The sequence below is a fragment of the Astatotilapia calliptera genome, chromosome 17 (genome assembly GCF_900246225.1).
Source record: "Astatotilapia calliptera chromosome 17, fAstCal1.2, whole genome shotgun sequence".
Classification (NCBI taxonomy): Eukaryota; Metazoa; Chordata; class Actinopteri; order Cichliformes; family Cichlidae; genus Astatotilapia; species Astatotilapia calliptera.
Genome location: NC_039318.1, coordinates 22,425,226 through 22,440,924, shown reverse-complemented (window position 1 = coordinate 22,440,924; position 15,699 = coordinate 22,425,226). Strand labels below are relative to the sequence as shown.

Here is a 15,699-nt window from a genome sequence, read left to right as displayed (position 1 = left end):
CCAGGTGGTTCATCAGAGTTTGAACATTGTTGTAGGTATGTTAACTTGAGCCTAAGTCTAAACCTTACTACGAGGAGTCGCTGGAAGGTTTGAGATCAGTCCAAATCTCTCTTAAGCCCCAGGAAGTGTTCAAAACCTGAGGACTGAGTCTACAATCCAAACATTATAAAAAGAGCTCAAGCACTATTAGAGGGGATTTTAAAGAAAGTAGGTAGTACAGAAGGTACTACAAAAACAAGACTGGGATTTTTCACATTTTCCAAAACAGAAAAACAAATTAACCAGAAGCTAAAACTGAGTTCTCGTTTGGCCCTCAGAAGCGTGTCCTTCGGTGAAGTCAAAGTGCATTTGGCAAACTGAAGCGGAAAAAGTCAAATAATGACAATCAGGCAAAATGTTTGTCGTCTGCATCCTTTCACGTGTCAACACCCCAGCCAAATTTGATTTTTGACAACAGTTCAGTCAACATTTCCGTTTGAGTGGAAACCTGTGTTCAAGGTTAAACACAGGTTTCCACTCACAACCCGTGTTCAAGGGTAAACACGATGTTATGAAAGTTTAGTCAAAGCAAGTGCTCTAAAAAAAAAAAGCAGAGCCTTCACACGTATGAATTTAAGTGATTGATCTTGACCTGGATATTTTATTAGCTTAGGAAGGCTGAGAATTTTGCAACTTTATCTGATGGCAAGAGTAGAATAAACCTCCACTGCATTCATTGCAGAGTGCACCCAAGAAACACACATATTTGGTGAACGTTGGCAAAACCACAAGGACAAATCTTTCTGGTGATGTGATGTTCGCATATCAGAATACAAATACACATACAAAAGCACTCACAAGGTAAATTAGAGTTATGCAACTACAAGCAAAGGTCATGCAGACATACACCAACTTTGATGAAAAGCCAGTTCTGAGAAGTCCTTGCATGAGGACTAACAAAAACGGCTGTTTGTTTAAGCCTCCAAAAAAAAAAAAAAAAAAAAAAAAAAAACCCGATAAAAAAAAAAATAAAAAACGACAGGAAAAAAATAATAATTGCCCAAGACAACTCATCTCTGGCTCTGTCTCCTCTGCCTGTGTATAATCAAACAGTATTCCCATTATGTTAACCTATGCATTACTATCATTCATTGTACATGATGGTTTCATATAACAAAACTGTATTAAGAATCCTATCCACTGTATAATGGTGCTATTTTGTAGTTTGTTACTTGCAAGAGATGGCTAAGAGACTGATGGCAGGGCTTACATTGGAGGTCTTCCCTTTTGCACAGCCTTGTGGCCACCATTTTAATAGTGTTTTTATTTGTAAGCTGTTTCAATAAGGTAGTAGTCTAAGCGAGTAAATGTATCTGTGTGAAATCTGTGAATGCATGAAGAATTTAAAAAAAAAAAAAAAAAGGAAATGAATATACCATGTTGTGTTCCCAAGAAGGCAAAATGCTATTTTTTCTACTGTTTTAAATTATTTTCTCAATATAGATCCCTTATGCCAAATAACTTGACAAAATAACTGTGAACAATGATTCTTCCAATTGTATTAAGATTGTAAAAAGTCATCGTGTACTTTTGTCTGTCCAGATGTGTGTGTTGGTGATAATTCACCTAACTGGAAGTCAAAGTACCAGCTATTGAAATTACTTAAAACAAGACAATGCAACCTTTGTCAAACAGTAGACAATCAGCATACATCCAACAAAAATCCCAAATGTACCCATTTCAGTAACATATTTAGAATCTGGATCTTTAATTTAATGACATAAATAAAAAGAGGTCGTTGCTACTCTCATAGAGACGGGGTGACGAACCCTACGAAAGTAGGGCTGTGGACTCAGAGTTGACTGGTCGATAGTTTAGTTGACACGCTCTTACCTAATAACATTTTTATTGATTATATGGTCCTCAGTCTTACTGGGCTCACAACTAAGGACTCACCCAAACCTGAGTACATTGACAGTATATAAGATGGGCACTGTGAAGTCAGCCACTAGTTTGAGAAATCCTGTTGAGGTCTTGAGCTGATTTATTTATTCCTTTTTTTTCCCTTTTCTTTCTTTTTTTTTTTTTTTTTTTTTTTTTAACCATTCTTGATGCTTTGAAACCAGAAAAGATGAACTTTGAAACCACACAAATTTATATAGGACAGAAAGTAATTTTGAATCTGCAGGAGTCACCCTCTGGTAGCATTTGAAAAGAATGCAGGTTTAAACCTCTTCTGCTTTGGCATCTGGTTGCCTATGCCTATGAGTGTTGGTTAGCCAATGTAATTATTATTTATAGATTTAATTAACTATTACTCAGAGTCGGTTCCAAAGTAACTGACAACATTTAAAGTTCGCAGCATTTTGAAAATCACAGTTCAACTACCAACAAACCACATCATCTAAAAATTGTAAGACAACATGTCTGCCTTAGTATATTTAAAATTTTTTTTTCTGATAATAACTTACACCTGCAGATTTATCCAGATACAGTTTCACTGGCTTCAGCAGATAAGACTAAAATGGGTATGACATACAGTGAAGGATTAGGGTCATTGAAAAAAAATATCTTTGAGTCGGACCTGTGCCTGTCAACATGGAATATAATGGCATAAAGTTCAATATTTTATTCTATTTAACTAAAATTAAAGAGCTGCTTCACAGAGATTGTGAGCTCTTCTGAAAACTACTCCATTGGCATGGGGAAACAATCACAAGTTGTACTTGAAATGTTAATAAAATTCCTGCTGCTATCTCAAAACTCCAGATTTTTTAAAAAACCCCAGAGGATTATTTTTATCTTTGTTTTTTTGTTTTTTGTTTTTTTTTAGCTATTAGAAAACTAGCAAAGCCATTTGCAGATATATTAACTTTATAACTTTAACACAGTGGTTCAGCAGAGCTTAGAAAAATACAGCCATAATTGCAGTTTTCCCATTCTTCCCGTTCCCACTCCTGGCTAATTGCCTTTAACACACTTCTCCATTATTTAGTCTGTTGGTGCTAACAGTCGCGACAGAAAAGAAGTGATCTTCCCACAAAATAAATGTAGGGCTGAATTATTACTTGTGCTTTGTCTCTACATTTTTTATTTAGCCAGTTAGCTTAGCTTGCTGACTACGTGTACTCAATGTAATCCGCCCACTAGCAATCCTAAAGCTCACAGATTAACACAGGAAGTGAATCCTGTGTGTTATTTCACCTCAATTTTTAAAGATTAGATAAACAAGATTCTGAGCTTTAGAGGAGCTTTAAAAAATAAATAAATAAAACCCTCTGGGCAGAGCCAAGGCAGCTGTTCCCTGTTCCTAGCTAACATTGCTAAGCTAAACGAAAACTGGGCTTACGTTGTGCGATTTTTTTCAGTCGCGTTATTCAGCTCCTGCTCAAACTGCACGATTGACTCGTAGAGGTTAGAAGTTCGTCGGTCACGATGCAGGTCTCACACTATACGGCCCGATGCTCTGATGCGACCTGAGTGCTCACACTGTGCGTCCATAAAATGAAGGTTATAACAGAAATTCTGTCGCTCGCTCTCCCTCTGTCTTTCACTCACACAGACATGCACCACCACCATCAACTTTGCTAAATTGCTAATGAAAAACATTGATCAGCTGTGATTGAGCAGCAGTGTAGAGCCAACTATTTTCACGGTTGTTGTGGTCGTGATAATTTTGTGAGGCCACATCAAAAAGGCTCGGATGAGCTTTCCAAAGTTCTACAAGTGCCTCCATCGCTTGTGTTCAGCTCACACGCTGCACTGCCGTGCTGCTCCGTCTTTTTCACCGACATTTATGTGTTTGCGTGTGCGCAGTGTGAGCGGCTGCGGTGATACCCTCACGACGGTCGGGAGGATTTCAAATCGGTTTGAAATCCTCACGACCAAGCGATTGATGATCGGGAGCTGGTCGTGAGGTGTTAATCACTTCTCGTTACCCAACGTATACTACACGATCCACGACGGACGATAAAGGCCAAAATCGGGCCGATCACCAAAACGGGCGCACGACTCAAAAATCGGCTCAAAATGGGCCAAAAATCGCACAGTGTAAGCCCAGCTTAACGGGCTACTGAACCTGGCTTCATATTTAAGCTACAGTTAAAAATGAAATTAGCCCATGTTGAGAACTGAACTAAGATTGCATTGTCTGGCTTTAAGAGTAACCCAGGAGTTTAATTTATCTTGTCCAAAACATTCGTTATCAATTCTCAATTAAAACTTATTTTCACAGATTAATTTAAAAGTGTGTTTTTGTTTCTAAAAAGGTTGTATAATGTGGATTTGCTATATTCTTTAGTGTTTATTCTAAGCAAACTGTCTTATTAGTCAACCTGGCAGCAGAAATGAAATAGGAAGCTGGCTGGAGAACAGCTCTGGTCCTCCCAGATCTTCAGATAAATGGTATAAACCAAAGACTTTTTGATTAAAGTGAAGCCTCACTCACCATTATTGTATCATGAATGAAACCAATGAGCTGTTCATTAAATATCAAATGATGGTATCACTGTCTCAATTTCACTACAACAACAGTACACCCGTCACACTATGTTTCTGGTACCTGAAATACAGTTTGTGCATTAAAAAACAGAAGCTGCAGCAACCATCTTCACACAATGAATGAAACATTCCAGTTTGTCAGTGGTATGCAATGATCAATAAAGCCTGGATCATGGGAGCGTGTGAGTCATTAATGATTATATGAGGTGTTATACGAGATGATACAATTTCCTGAAGGTCACTGTCCAAAGCAACTGTCTGATTGGAGCGCTGTTATTCATGGTGCTTGATTGCCTTCTGTAGACAAAAAAAAAAAAAAAAATACTGACAAACTGTTCACCATTCCTGCTGAATAAACCACTTGTCAACATCACAGAAATGGCTGGAGCGTTCTTTCATACTGCATGTGTATTAACTTATAAAAATCTCTGGGGAAACATAACCCTGTAAAGACATTACTCTCCCTGCCACATAACATCACACTGGTAGCATCTATATGGCTTTTATTAGGAACCCAGTGGAGTCAGACACATAAACAGCAGATAATTACAAAGTAGAAGTTCGTCCCTCTTAAATCTTTAAAGACATTTTGGTCATGGATAAAGCCATAACTCAAGCTGAGGCTTTGTGCACCATGCATATGAATCTGGTTGGGCTAAATGACAAAGTAATACTTCCTAAGAGGCAGCAGGATCTGCCAAAGCAAACAGAGAAGGGGCGTGGTGCTTCCTGCATGTCTCAGCTCTATTGGGGGATGCTAACAGTGACAGCGCTGAGCTCTGCTCGTTGTCAGCACTTAAATTTTTATTTTTTATTTTTTTTTAAAGAACTGATGTATATGGGGCAACAATAAAACCCTGATAAACTGACTCTCTGGCTGACGCTCAGCAGACAGCGGAGATCAAAATGTGAAACAGCAGGAACGCCGGCAAGGTCCCGGTCATCCTGACCATCCTGGATGTTATTTCATCCCTCTCCATGACTAATACTGAATCAATTATCTTACCCTAATGGGACAATTGCAGGTTGCAAGCTTGCAAGATTTAGAGTTCAAATAAATTGGAGAGATCGTGTGCAGTGGAGAGAAAGAAAGCCAGTTATCGGAGTGAATATCAAGGTTAGGATGTCTTTAAAATGCTCATTTTATACTCTTATATGGGCTAATTTTGCATTACATGGTGAGTCAAAAGAGTGCAACACACAAACATGTTTGAATAACCTCAGGAACCAGGATGGTTGTGGAAAGAACAATCTCTTCCCATTGATCTACGTGCACTCGGGATCCAGTGCATCTGAGGACACAGATTTTGGACTGGGCTCTGAAACACAATCTCTCCACACTCTTCAACTCCTCATCTTAAGCACACAATTGTCTTTTGAATGACCTTGTGGTCTGTTTTACTACCCTCACCAATTTTACTACTTATTCTGCTGGTTGTTTTACAAAAAAGAAAAGAAAAAGAAGTTGTAAGGCCTCATCAGTCTCCCGCCATCCATTTTTTTCCAAAAGGACACCCAGGATTTCACTTCACCGAGTTCTAACTTTTGCTCTTTGCTGTTGTCAGCATTTTTTGTCTTTAATCTTAAATGTTTTTACATTTTGGAGGTAAAAATCCAGTCTTGGAAAATGATGAGTTTACTATGAGAAATTTACAAGTAGCCCTGTGTGTAATTTGATTGCTACTGCAAGCCAAATGCAGTGCAAAGTGCAAGAGCACGGTGCTAACTCAAGAATATTAGCAGCTAGATTAAAGAATGTATTCAAAAAAACCATGTAAAGCTTCAGAATTGGAGATTCTCTTTCTCTCAATTTCAGTCAACAGTGGAAATTCACTGAGACTTGATTATAGCAGGAGAGTGTTGGCTCAGCTGTGTGCTTTAAGAACCCATGATGTCAGAGCCTTATTTTCCTTGGAGAGGCTCTCATCAGCTGCATTGTTCCAGGAAACCATGGTCTGTTCTCTGGGCAAAAAAAAAAAAAAAAATCCTGCCCAAAATGCGATCCCCCCTCTTCTGCACCCGCATCTCTGCTGAATGCAGCACGCCGGCCTCTGGCACAGCTCAAGACACACACATAGATGTGAAGCATCCTGGACGAAGCATCACATTTCCTTGGAACCAGAGCTTCCCCTGCACTGCAACAGTGTTTGCCTTTTACTTTCTTTTTTGTTTTTCATTAGAAGATGAGTGTCGGTGATGAAAGGCAGCGTGTTAATACAGGACGAGGAAATAACATGCTGTACCCTGAAGGACTATTAAACAATGCTGCTACTGATGTCATAGAGCCCAGTCTTATTATGAGGTCTCGTTTACGCACAAAGATGTAGGTGGTGTGATTGAAATACAGCACCGGCAACTGACAGGTGATGCAAGCAGCTGACAAAGCCGTTGATAAAAACACTCTGCAGCTTAACCGAGCTCAAAATTTAAAAGACGCACAGACCGAATCAGATCTGGATGCAATTACAAGCGCATACAAACAAGACCAACTGCAGTCAGTAGTTGAATAAACTTTGTTGGCATGAGTTGAAGATTTGACAAGCGGTGTTGTGGAAACATAAAGATTTAGTAAATAATGTTCATGGATACCCACTGAATCACATCTGGTCTTCATAAGATTATTTGACTCTTGGCTTTTCTACTAATGTTCTTTGTTACAGAATTATGGTAATGATTTCTTAGAAACTCGGACTGGGTGAAAAACGCAGTTACCAGATAGAGAGACCTTCACCACAGCTCAGAGTTCGTTGATTCCTCTCGGCAAGTGCCAGGGGAGCTGACAGAGCCCAGAGGCTCATGAATCAGGTGGACTTGCTTTGAATTCCCAGTCCATCCCCTGTCCATGAATGCACCCTCTATAAGAATAAATATGGGAAAAGGGAGGGATACATTATCAGAAAGAAAGAGCGGGAAAGGTTACAACAACAGAGCACGAAGCTCACAAGTTCAGTTGTGCTTCTGCTGGAACGGCCGTGCCCCTGTGGACAAGTTCAGTCCTTCAGTAGAAGTCCTCGCCCTCCAACAATAATACTTACAAAATAAAGGCTGACCGCTCCAAGTAAAATCACTTCAGCTGAGTTCAATCGCTATTATTCATGTCCTGGTTCTCCATTCCCTGCTCCACGGCTCCTGTGATATTAATAAGGTAAGCCCTTTGAGCTGAGAAGAAGCCTACCAGGCGTTATGTCAACATTTTTGCTTGCCTCCGCCTTTATTGTCAGCTGATGGTCAGCACCTTGGTGTGAGAGCTCGTGATCAAACGGCCTGGAGGCTTGATCACAGGGCTATTGCAGATCAAATTCTCCTTTAAACAAAAAGTTTGACAGGTCGCTTATTTGCGTTCTTGATGAGAGTTAGATGAGAAGACCCCACTAACACCTGACACTACTCTGATTAGTATGGTAAATACAAAGCTACCGCCAGCAGCTGGTTAGCTTAGCTTAGCATAAAGAGTGAAAACAGCTAACCCAGCTGTTTTCATTCTCACAAATGACCTATTTACACCTTAAAGTATGACATCAGCGTTTTGTCAATTTGGCCACTTGCCTTCTATCCGGTCGTTAAGTGATGACATGACGAATCCTACTTCCGGGCCTAAAGTAGCCTGTGTTTAATATGGCTTTTGTGTTGTTAACATGTTTAATGTTTTGTATTTTCTTCTATTTAATCTCAAAAAGCTCCTAAAACAGTCAGTGATCACTGTTGACCTCCCTCGGCTTTTATTACCGCTAATCATTTATTTAAGCTCAGTATTTAAAACCTTAGGATGTAACTACAGCCCAGCCCATGCAGCAGTATATGAATGACTAACCTCGTATTGTGGATGGATTATCTCAGTTGGTCTCCTGGCTGAAGTTTGGTCCTTTTACAGCATCCTGCCATGCGATTACATTTGTTCCTGACCACCGAGAACACTCATGTTAACTTTTATCGAGTGGAAAAAAGTTAGCTTGTTTATATTATGCTAACATAGCTGTGTCGCTAGCGGTCACGTAGCACATCATTATATACCAGCTAGCCAAACTTCAGTAAACCTACAAACGTCACTGCTGTTTAGTTTTCTGTCTTCATTTATGTTGGAAGTGATAACAGCTGTTTTAATTTGTTTCCAAAACCCCGCAGTCAGGACATGCTATATTGTATTTCGATAGAAGCTAGCGAGCTAACTTCCTGCCAACTTCTAACTCCGTTAAATGTCATAAATTCCGTTTTCGTGGATGCCTGGATGTTAAACACAATTGTTACACCTGGTAGAGCAGAACGCTGATCATTTTATTAAAGATGAAAGACTTTAGACAGTGTTTCAACTCTCAGTAATGCCATAGTGATCGTTTGATATATGGACCTGCAGCGGAGTTTAGGCCCAGACACGGCTAGTGACGTCAGACTTAACGACCGGATTGGCGTTTGAATGAACGGCAACAAGTGAAGCAAAGGATTCCTTTTCTTGGCCTTTTGTATAGCACTGTTCTTTCTTTATCATTCGGCTTACTTTTTATCATATTGTAGGAATGTATTTTAATACCTTGGCTCCTTTTTTACCCTGGAGAAAACCTAGCATTAATTAAAATAGGTTGAGTTGTTTCACCCACATAGGGGGACATCCAGGGCAGACACAGAACTCCATGGAGTTATATATCTTAAAAAAGTCTGGGATTTCCTTTGGGAACTACCAGAAGACTGGAAAATGTTGTTTGTCAAAAGGACACTACTTAGCCAGCTGTCACTACAGTACAGATAAGGTAAAGAAAATGGATGGATGGATGGATGGACTATTTACATGTACCATGATCTTTATAGGCAACAGTAACTGGCGGATTATAAAGCATGACCCAAAACACAACAGTTAATGATTTTTATGACTTTGGAAGAGTGAGTTTTTACTTCAAGAGTCCAAAGTGAGAGCAACAGGGTGGAACGACTGGAGGATGGACGAGCAGGTGGGTTTGAGAGGTGAGTACTTAACTAAGACTTTCCAAATGAGCCAGATCAGCATGAAAGAAAGAGGTAAGTGATACAGGCAGAAAGTGAACTCTTCAGCTTTTCAGGGGCAACTACGGAACAAGATATCAAAGACGTTAGCACAGGGGGGAACTTTGGAAATTACAGGAGCCATAGAGAAGCCTGAATGCTGCTCTACTATTGACAAAAATATGGCAGAGATCGGATGTTTTAGTTGGTCTTTAAGTTCAAGATAGGAGATGAGGAACAGGTCAAGGAATGGGCATGAACAGGAGACTCCATCTACAGGTTAAACCCATCCTTTACCTAAAGAGCTAAGTCAGTAAAAAGCATGGGGAAAATCCCCTGAACAGTACAGGACCATGACAACATTTTCAAACCACAGACTACTTTAACTATTTTAACTTTCTCTGATTTGTGTGAACATCAAAACCTTCTGAACACCATATTTTATACCACAACCACCATTTTTTGTTGGACCAAGGTTAAGGTCTTTGTTCGTAGGGGTGCCTCACATCTGTAATTTTGGTTTGCATCAACTGGAAACCTTGAAGGCAACAAGTAAACAATAAGGTGTGAAAGGACCCCTTTAGTGACTTCTACAATAATAATAATAATGGATTGGATTTATATAGCGCTTTTCAAGGCACCCAAAGCGCTTTACAATGCCACTATTCATTCACTCTCGCATTCACACACTGGTGGAGGCAAGCTACGGTTGTAGCCACAGCTGCCCTGGGGCAGACTGACAGAAGCGAGGCTGCCATATCACGCCATCGGCCCCTCTGGCCAACACCAGTAGGCGGTAAGTGAAGTGTCTTGCCCAAGGACACAACGACCAGGACAGAGAGCCCAGGGACCGAACCGGCGACCTTCCAGTTACAGATACGCTTCCCAACCCCCTGAGCCACGGTCGCAGAGAGCTGTTTGCATGCTTGCTCTGTCAAATGTCACCAAAATCAGAAGAATCAGTTTTCCAGAAGCCACATGCCTGCACAAGATTACATGGAAACCCAGCAAATAGTTCTTGAGGCACTTGCAATCTTGATTTAAGAGGTGTACTCCCGATTCCCAGAACTACTGGAAAAGCATTGATTAAAAAACCCGTCTTCAAGCAAAACAATCAGATTGGGGTGGGGTTTTTTTTTTTAAATATAGCTTCAAAACAACCAATATAAACATTCTTTAAACAACAAAGAGAATTGCTTTCACTTGGCTGGTGATATAGAGGCAACAGAAGAAGAATGCTAACCCTAACCCAGGTTAACTAGGAGGCTTGAGCTCAACCTCTTTTAAGATAAACTTTCACTTGCCATTTAATTGGACTTTTTTGGTTAGATTAAGGAACATAAACTATGTGGTTTGCCTAAAAATGTTCTCCTTTTAAATTGTAAGATAAAATGACCAACCTGGCTCAAAACCATGTAAAAGTGACCACATCAGAACACACTGTACTCGCACCAGTTAACGAGGCCACAAAAACATAACTTTAAATAAAACTTGTAATAAGAGCTTGCACAAGCAACCTGTGGGTTTAGTCTCCTTATAAATAAGATGAACCCCTCCTCCAGAATTTACAAAAGAGATATATTGTTAAATTTGTGACTTTTAGATAAGCTGACATGACTTTTGTTTTCATCAAACAGAATATGCTAGCCATTTCAGCCTATTTTCCGTCTTTGAGCCAAGTTCAACTAACAGACTTCTTCTATTCAAAGTCTTGGCAAGAAGGTATAATAGTGATTGGCGATACCAGACAAATAATCTAAGTAGGTGCCTTTTTACCTGAGTCTGGAGGCGACAGCACCTTGTTGATGGGGATCTTGTTAAGTCACTGATACCTCTGAAAGACTCCCTGTGTGAGTTGTGTTTCTTACTGCAGCAAGTCTCCATCTTATCACCTGCTGGGTTAATTTCAACATGCGGATTTTGAAGGGACAGATTTGAATCAGTTCCTACCCTTTGACCCTCTATGAGCCTTCTTTCCCCGAGTTCTTTAATGTGGTTAAAATTATAGCACACCATGTTTCCCCATCTTTAATAACCTTAATTCGCCAAATCTTTAAATGTACTAAATGAAGTTTGTCACCTTTTGCTTCCCTGTTAATGGACTTATACCACATCTCCTGTGACCTTTGATCTTATACGTTGATGTGTCCCTGTGGGAGACATGATGATGATTTTGTACATTAAACAATTGTGAGCTGGCAGCAAAATGCTCTCTCCCTCAATATATAAAGCAGCTTAAAGTCCAATCATACCAGTTGTTAAGGCAAGGCTCAACTGGCGAAAGTCTTAAGAAATAAACATTGTAGATACCATGATCTCTGTCTACTCTGTCTTCTTAACTCTGCTGCTTTTCACTGAGCTGAGCAGCCACTCAGTCACCGTAGCCATGCCTGCAACTAATGCAGAGGATGGTACAACAGAAGAAGACAGCCTGGGTTTGATACTGGGTGACGAGTCGATCTCTGAGCCCGCTGTGATCCCACCGGTGTTCAGGCAGCGCCGAATCAGGGATGAAGATGGGAACCCAACAATCATCATCTCGGTAAGTGTTGCAACTTTCATCATGCATTAACGTTATTCCTTTTTGTTGCGACTTTTTAGCCTTTATTGTTATCGCACAGTGGAGACAAGATCTCCCATTTCTTTTCCTTTTCCCCTGAACCCCAAATGGTGTGGGCGGATGGCTGCCCCTCCCAGAACCTGGTTCTACTGGAGGCTTCTTTCTGTATGAAAAGAGTGTTTTTCCTCCTCATTGTTGTCAACTGCTTGGCTTCAAAGGGGTTCGTTTGATTGTATTATTGTAGGGGTCTATGCCTTTGAATATAAAGTATATAATGCCTTGAAGGGATTTTGCACTATATAAACAAAATTGATTTAAACTGAAGAAAGAACATTTTTCTTACAGTAATATATTTGAATTGTACTCAATATACAATATATACAATAATTTTTACTACGCTGATCCTGATAATAATCAGGTGTCAGTCATTATGGTTATGTTATAAAGGATTCTGAATTGGTTGAAGGTCCAGTAACTCTTATTAAGAAGTATTAAAGTAGTTCTTTGTAGTACAAGTGTTGCTGGAACTTAAACCTGAGCAGATGTCCATGCGCCTTTGAAGTAACAAACTAATTTTACAGTGTGGGCCAAATACAGTCCAGTTTGATCTGAAGTGGGGGAGACCAGTGAAATTTCATATAGTTTTAACTACATGTTTTATGCCCGAGATACCTTAATTTAAGGAAAAGAAGTGCAATTTCAACTACACGTCTTAGTTTTTCTACATGGAAAATAAAAGCTGTTGTGGCAGCCTGACTCTTTGTGCTTGTATTGTAAAAAATAAATGTGTAAAATTACAGCAAAAGTTCTGGTAGCTAAAATTACCAGACTGTTCTGTAATTATAAAGGAGAAAGCGTTCATTAATTCTTGTAAAAAATATCCAGAAATTTTTATATTGGATTATGAAAAAACTTATATAAAACTATAACTGTGTAGGTAATTGTCAAGTACTTTGATGTAGAATAAAAGCCTGTACAGGTGGCCCTGTTGAATAAGAAATGCTTTAAAACTTAAAATCTTATCTCTCTCTCACTATATATATATATATATATATATATATATATATATATATATATATATATATATATATATATATATATATATATATATATATATATATATATATATTTATTTCTTGGCTGCTGCCTCAAAGCACACTGTGTGCTGTCTATCTTGCGTGCTGTACAATATCGTTTATTATTTAGTAACTACTGATATCTATGACTAGCTAGTTTATTGTGATGGTGCTTTTTTTTTTTTTTTTATTATGTTGCTCTTTGTTGTTTGCTGTCTCCCCTGTTTTTTTTTGTTTTTCTTTCTCTCCATACAGGTGACCCAGGAGTTTTTTTTTGTTTGTTTTTTTTTTCTCTCTTCCCCCCCTTCTCACCGTCTCTTCTCCCCTTTGGTTTTCTTTCTTCCTCTCCCCCTCTTTCTTTCATTCTTTCCCCCTGTCCTATTAAAAAAAAAAAAAAGTTTGACACCCCTGCTTCCACACTGTTCCCATAAAGGATTCTAATTTTCCCAAAAGTCCCCACAAAACAAAGGAGCTTGTAACAAAAACACACTCTTCCTGGAATGTAATTACTAATATTGCAAAATCAGTGTTGTTTTATGTTCATCTGAGACAGTATTTCTGAGTGAATCTATGGACAAGAGACTGATATATGCTGATTTTTGGTTTGGAAATAATGAATTGATATTTTCTTCTCTTTGTAAGGTGACCTTGGGTATTAGAAAGGCGCCCTCAAATATAACGTACTATTATTATTATTAGGTATAGTTCATTTTTATTCTTGAAGTTGACTAGAGTTGCTCACAGTTCAAAATACTGCTTAAAAAGCTGTGCACGTGAGGCTATATCCACACAAGGGAATAGCTCCTTTGAAATGAAAATGAAAAATATTACCTCAAGGTCTGTCAAGAATATGGAAAAGCAAGAGGTAGGCATATAACACTAACCGAGAAGAAAAGTTGGCCAGTCAAAAGTCAATAAATAACAATGCACTACACTGTCTGACATTAGAAAAGGAGGTAAAGTTCCACACCATTGATGTTGCAAGAAAAAAATCTAAATTTTCGTTGTTGACAAAAGGCCAAAATACCCATGTACATACTACGTACATCCATTGCAGCCCTTTTCCCCAACTGTTTAAGCTAGCTTTCTTTTGATTGCTGCCCCTCATTTTTATTTTATTTTATTTTTTTACAAACACCCACAGAAAATATGGAAAAAACAATTAAAGGTCCACTTTTCACAATATTAAAAGGCTATTTAACCAAAGACCAACCCTGCTTCGAATCCCCACCTAAACATAGTCTTACACTCTCCTGAACAGGGATGTCAAGCTCACTTGACATTGGGGGCCACATACCGAGCCCACTTTGATATAAAGTAGAGTGGACCTGTGAAACTGTGCTAAATGTGTAAAATGACAAAAAAAAAGTTATGGAAGTTCATTGCACAGACTGTCCTGTAAATAGAAAATATAACGTTTTCATTCATTCACAGTGGGCTGGATATATTCTGGCGCCCAGGCCTTATGTTTGACACCCCTAGGGTAAGCACTATAATTAGTGCTTAAAGAAAATTATAACCAGCGATTTTGATTCTTTTTTGGATCAAATTAACTTAACAGCAAACTATCCACTGTCATTCAGCCTAACACTGTTCTGCCAGTGACGGTCATGCCTCATAAATCTTCATTGTATGAGATTTTTTTTCATAACAACCTCAGCTAACCATAGTTCAACAACAAAGAGCACATTATCTCCATCCTGTGACTGAATACTTGACCCCTTTCAATTGGCCACCGTCCTCGCTTCTACTGTTAAGTCAATACTTCACATAAATCTATAAAAATATTTTACGGCAACGCTGGAAAACTGGGAAATACTATTAAGCGAAAAGGTCAAATGATCACAAGCCTATAAAGATTTATTGGACTCTCAGTGGGAAGAATGACGATATATCAGTGTTTCCCCCAAATGTTTAGCTGCAATGTGTAAAAGGTTTATCTGCAGACTGCGTCTTGTGTGTTATGAACAGGGTGGTTATCTCTGTGGTAATGGGAAACAGGCAGCCATGATGGAGACAAAGACATCTGGGCGAACCGGAGCTGTGGAAGAAAACGGGCCACTGTGATATAGTAAAAAATGAGGGAACACATTTCTTCCATTTGGGGTTCTTGTGGCTTGGATCAGCTGGTAAAAGCAGATCCAACACCTGTACTACAAGTAAAAAGGATAATCTTTAAAAGCTGTTCCTGCAACCTGACCATCCAGAGTTCACATCCTACAGTACGGGAATGTGTGTGTGTGGGCTCCGGGTGTCACATGTAATCACTGATCAATATGATGTTTTTCAGGATGCAAGGCTGAAAGGGCACAGTGTTCGAGGGCTGAACCCGGCCTTCACTCGGAGCCTTCCTCTCCTCGCAGATCGAAGCCTGAGCCACACTCCTGCCGAGTACAGCGTGAAGATAGATCGCAGAGATACCGACCTTGACGGTAAGCATATGGAAAACCAGCATTTCTTGGAAAATAAACTTAAAAAAAAAAAAAAAATGCCATATAAACTCAACTGCTCTATGTGGTTTCCTTTCCTAACCTAGTGCTGCGATGTATGATTGGAAGAGTGTACCGGCCCTGCTGGGAAGCATGAGCGACGTCAATGAATGTTTCCTCCTGT

The 15,699-nt window shown here is 39.3% G+C and overlaps 1 protein-coding gene across 1 annotated transcript; it reads left to right on the top strand.

Moving 5' to 3' along the window:
- The first annotated feature begins 10,324 nt into the window (after window positions 1-10,324).
- On the top strand, window positions 10,325-15,689 carry pmch (pro-melanin-concentrating hormone). Its single transcript, XM_026147078.1, has 3 exons — window positions 10,325-11,992; window positions 15,377-15,518; window positions 15,623-15,689. The coding sequence occupies exons 1-3, from the start codon at window positions 11,762-11,764 to the stop codon at window positions 15,670-15,672; spliced, it is 423 nt and encodes a 140-aa protein (XP_026002863.1). The 5' UTR covers window positions 10,325-11,761; the 3' UTR covers window positions 15,673-15,689.
- The last annotated feature ends 10 nt before the right edge of the window (window positions 15,690-15,699 follow it).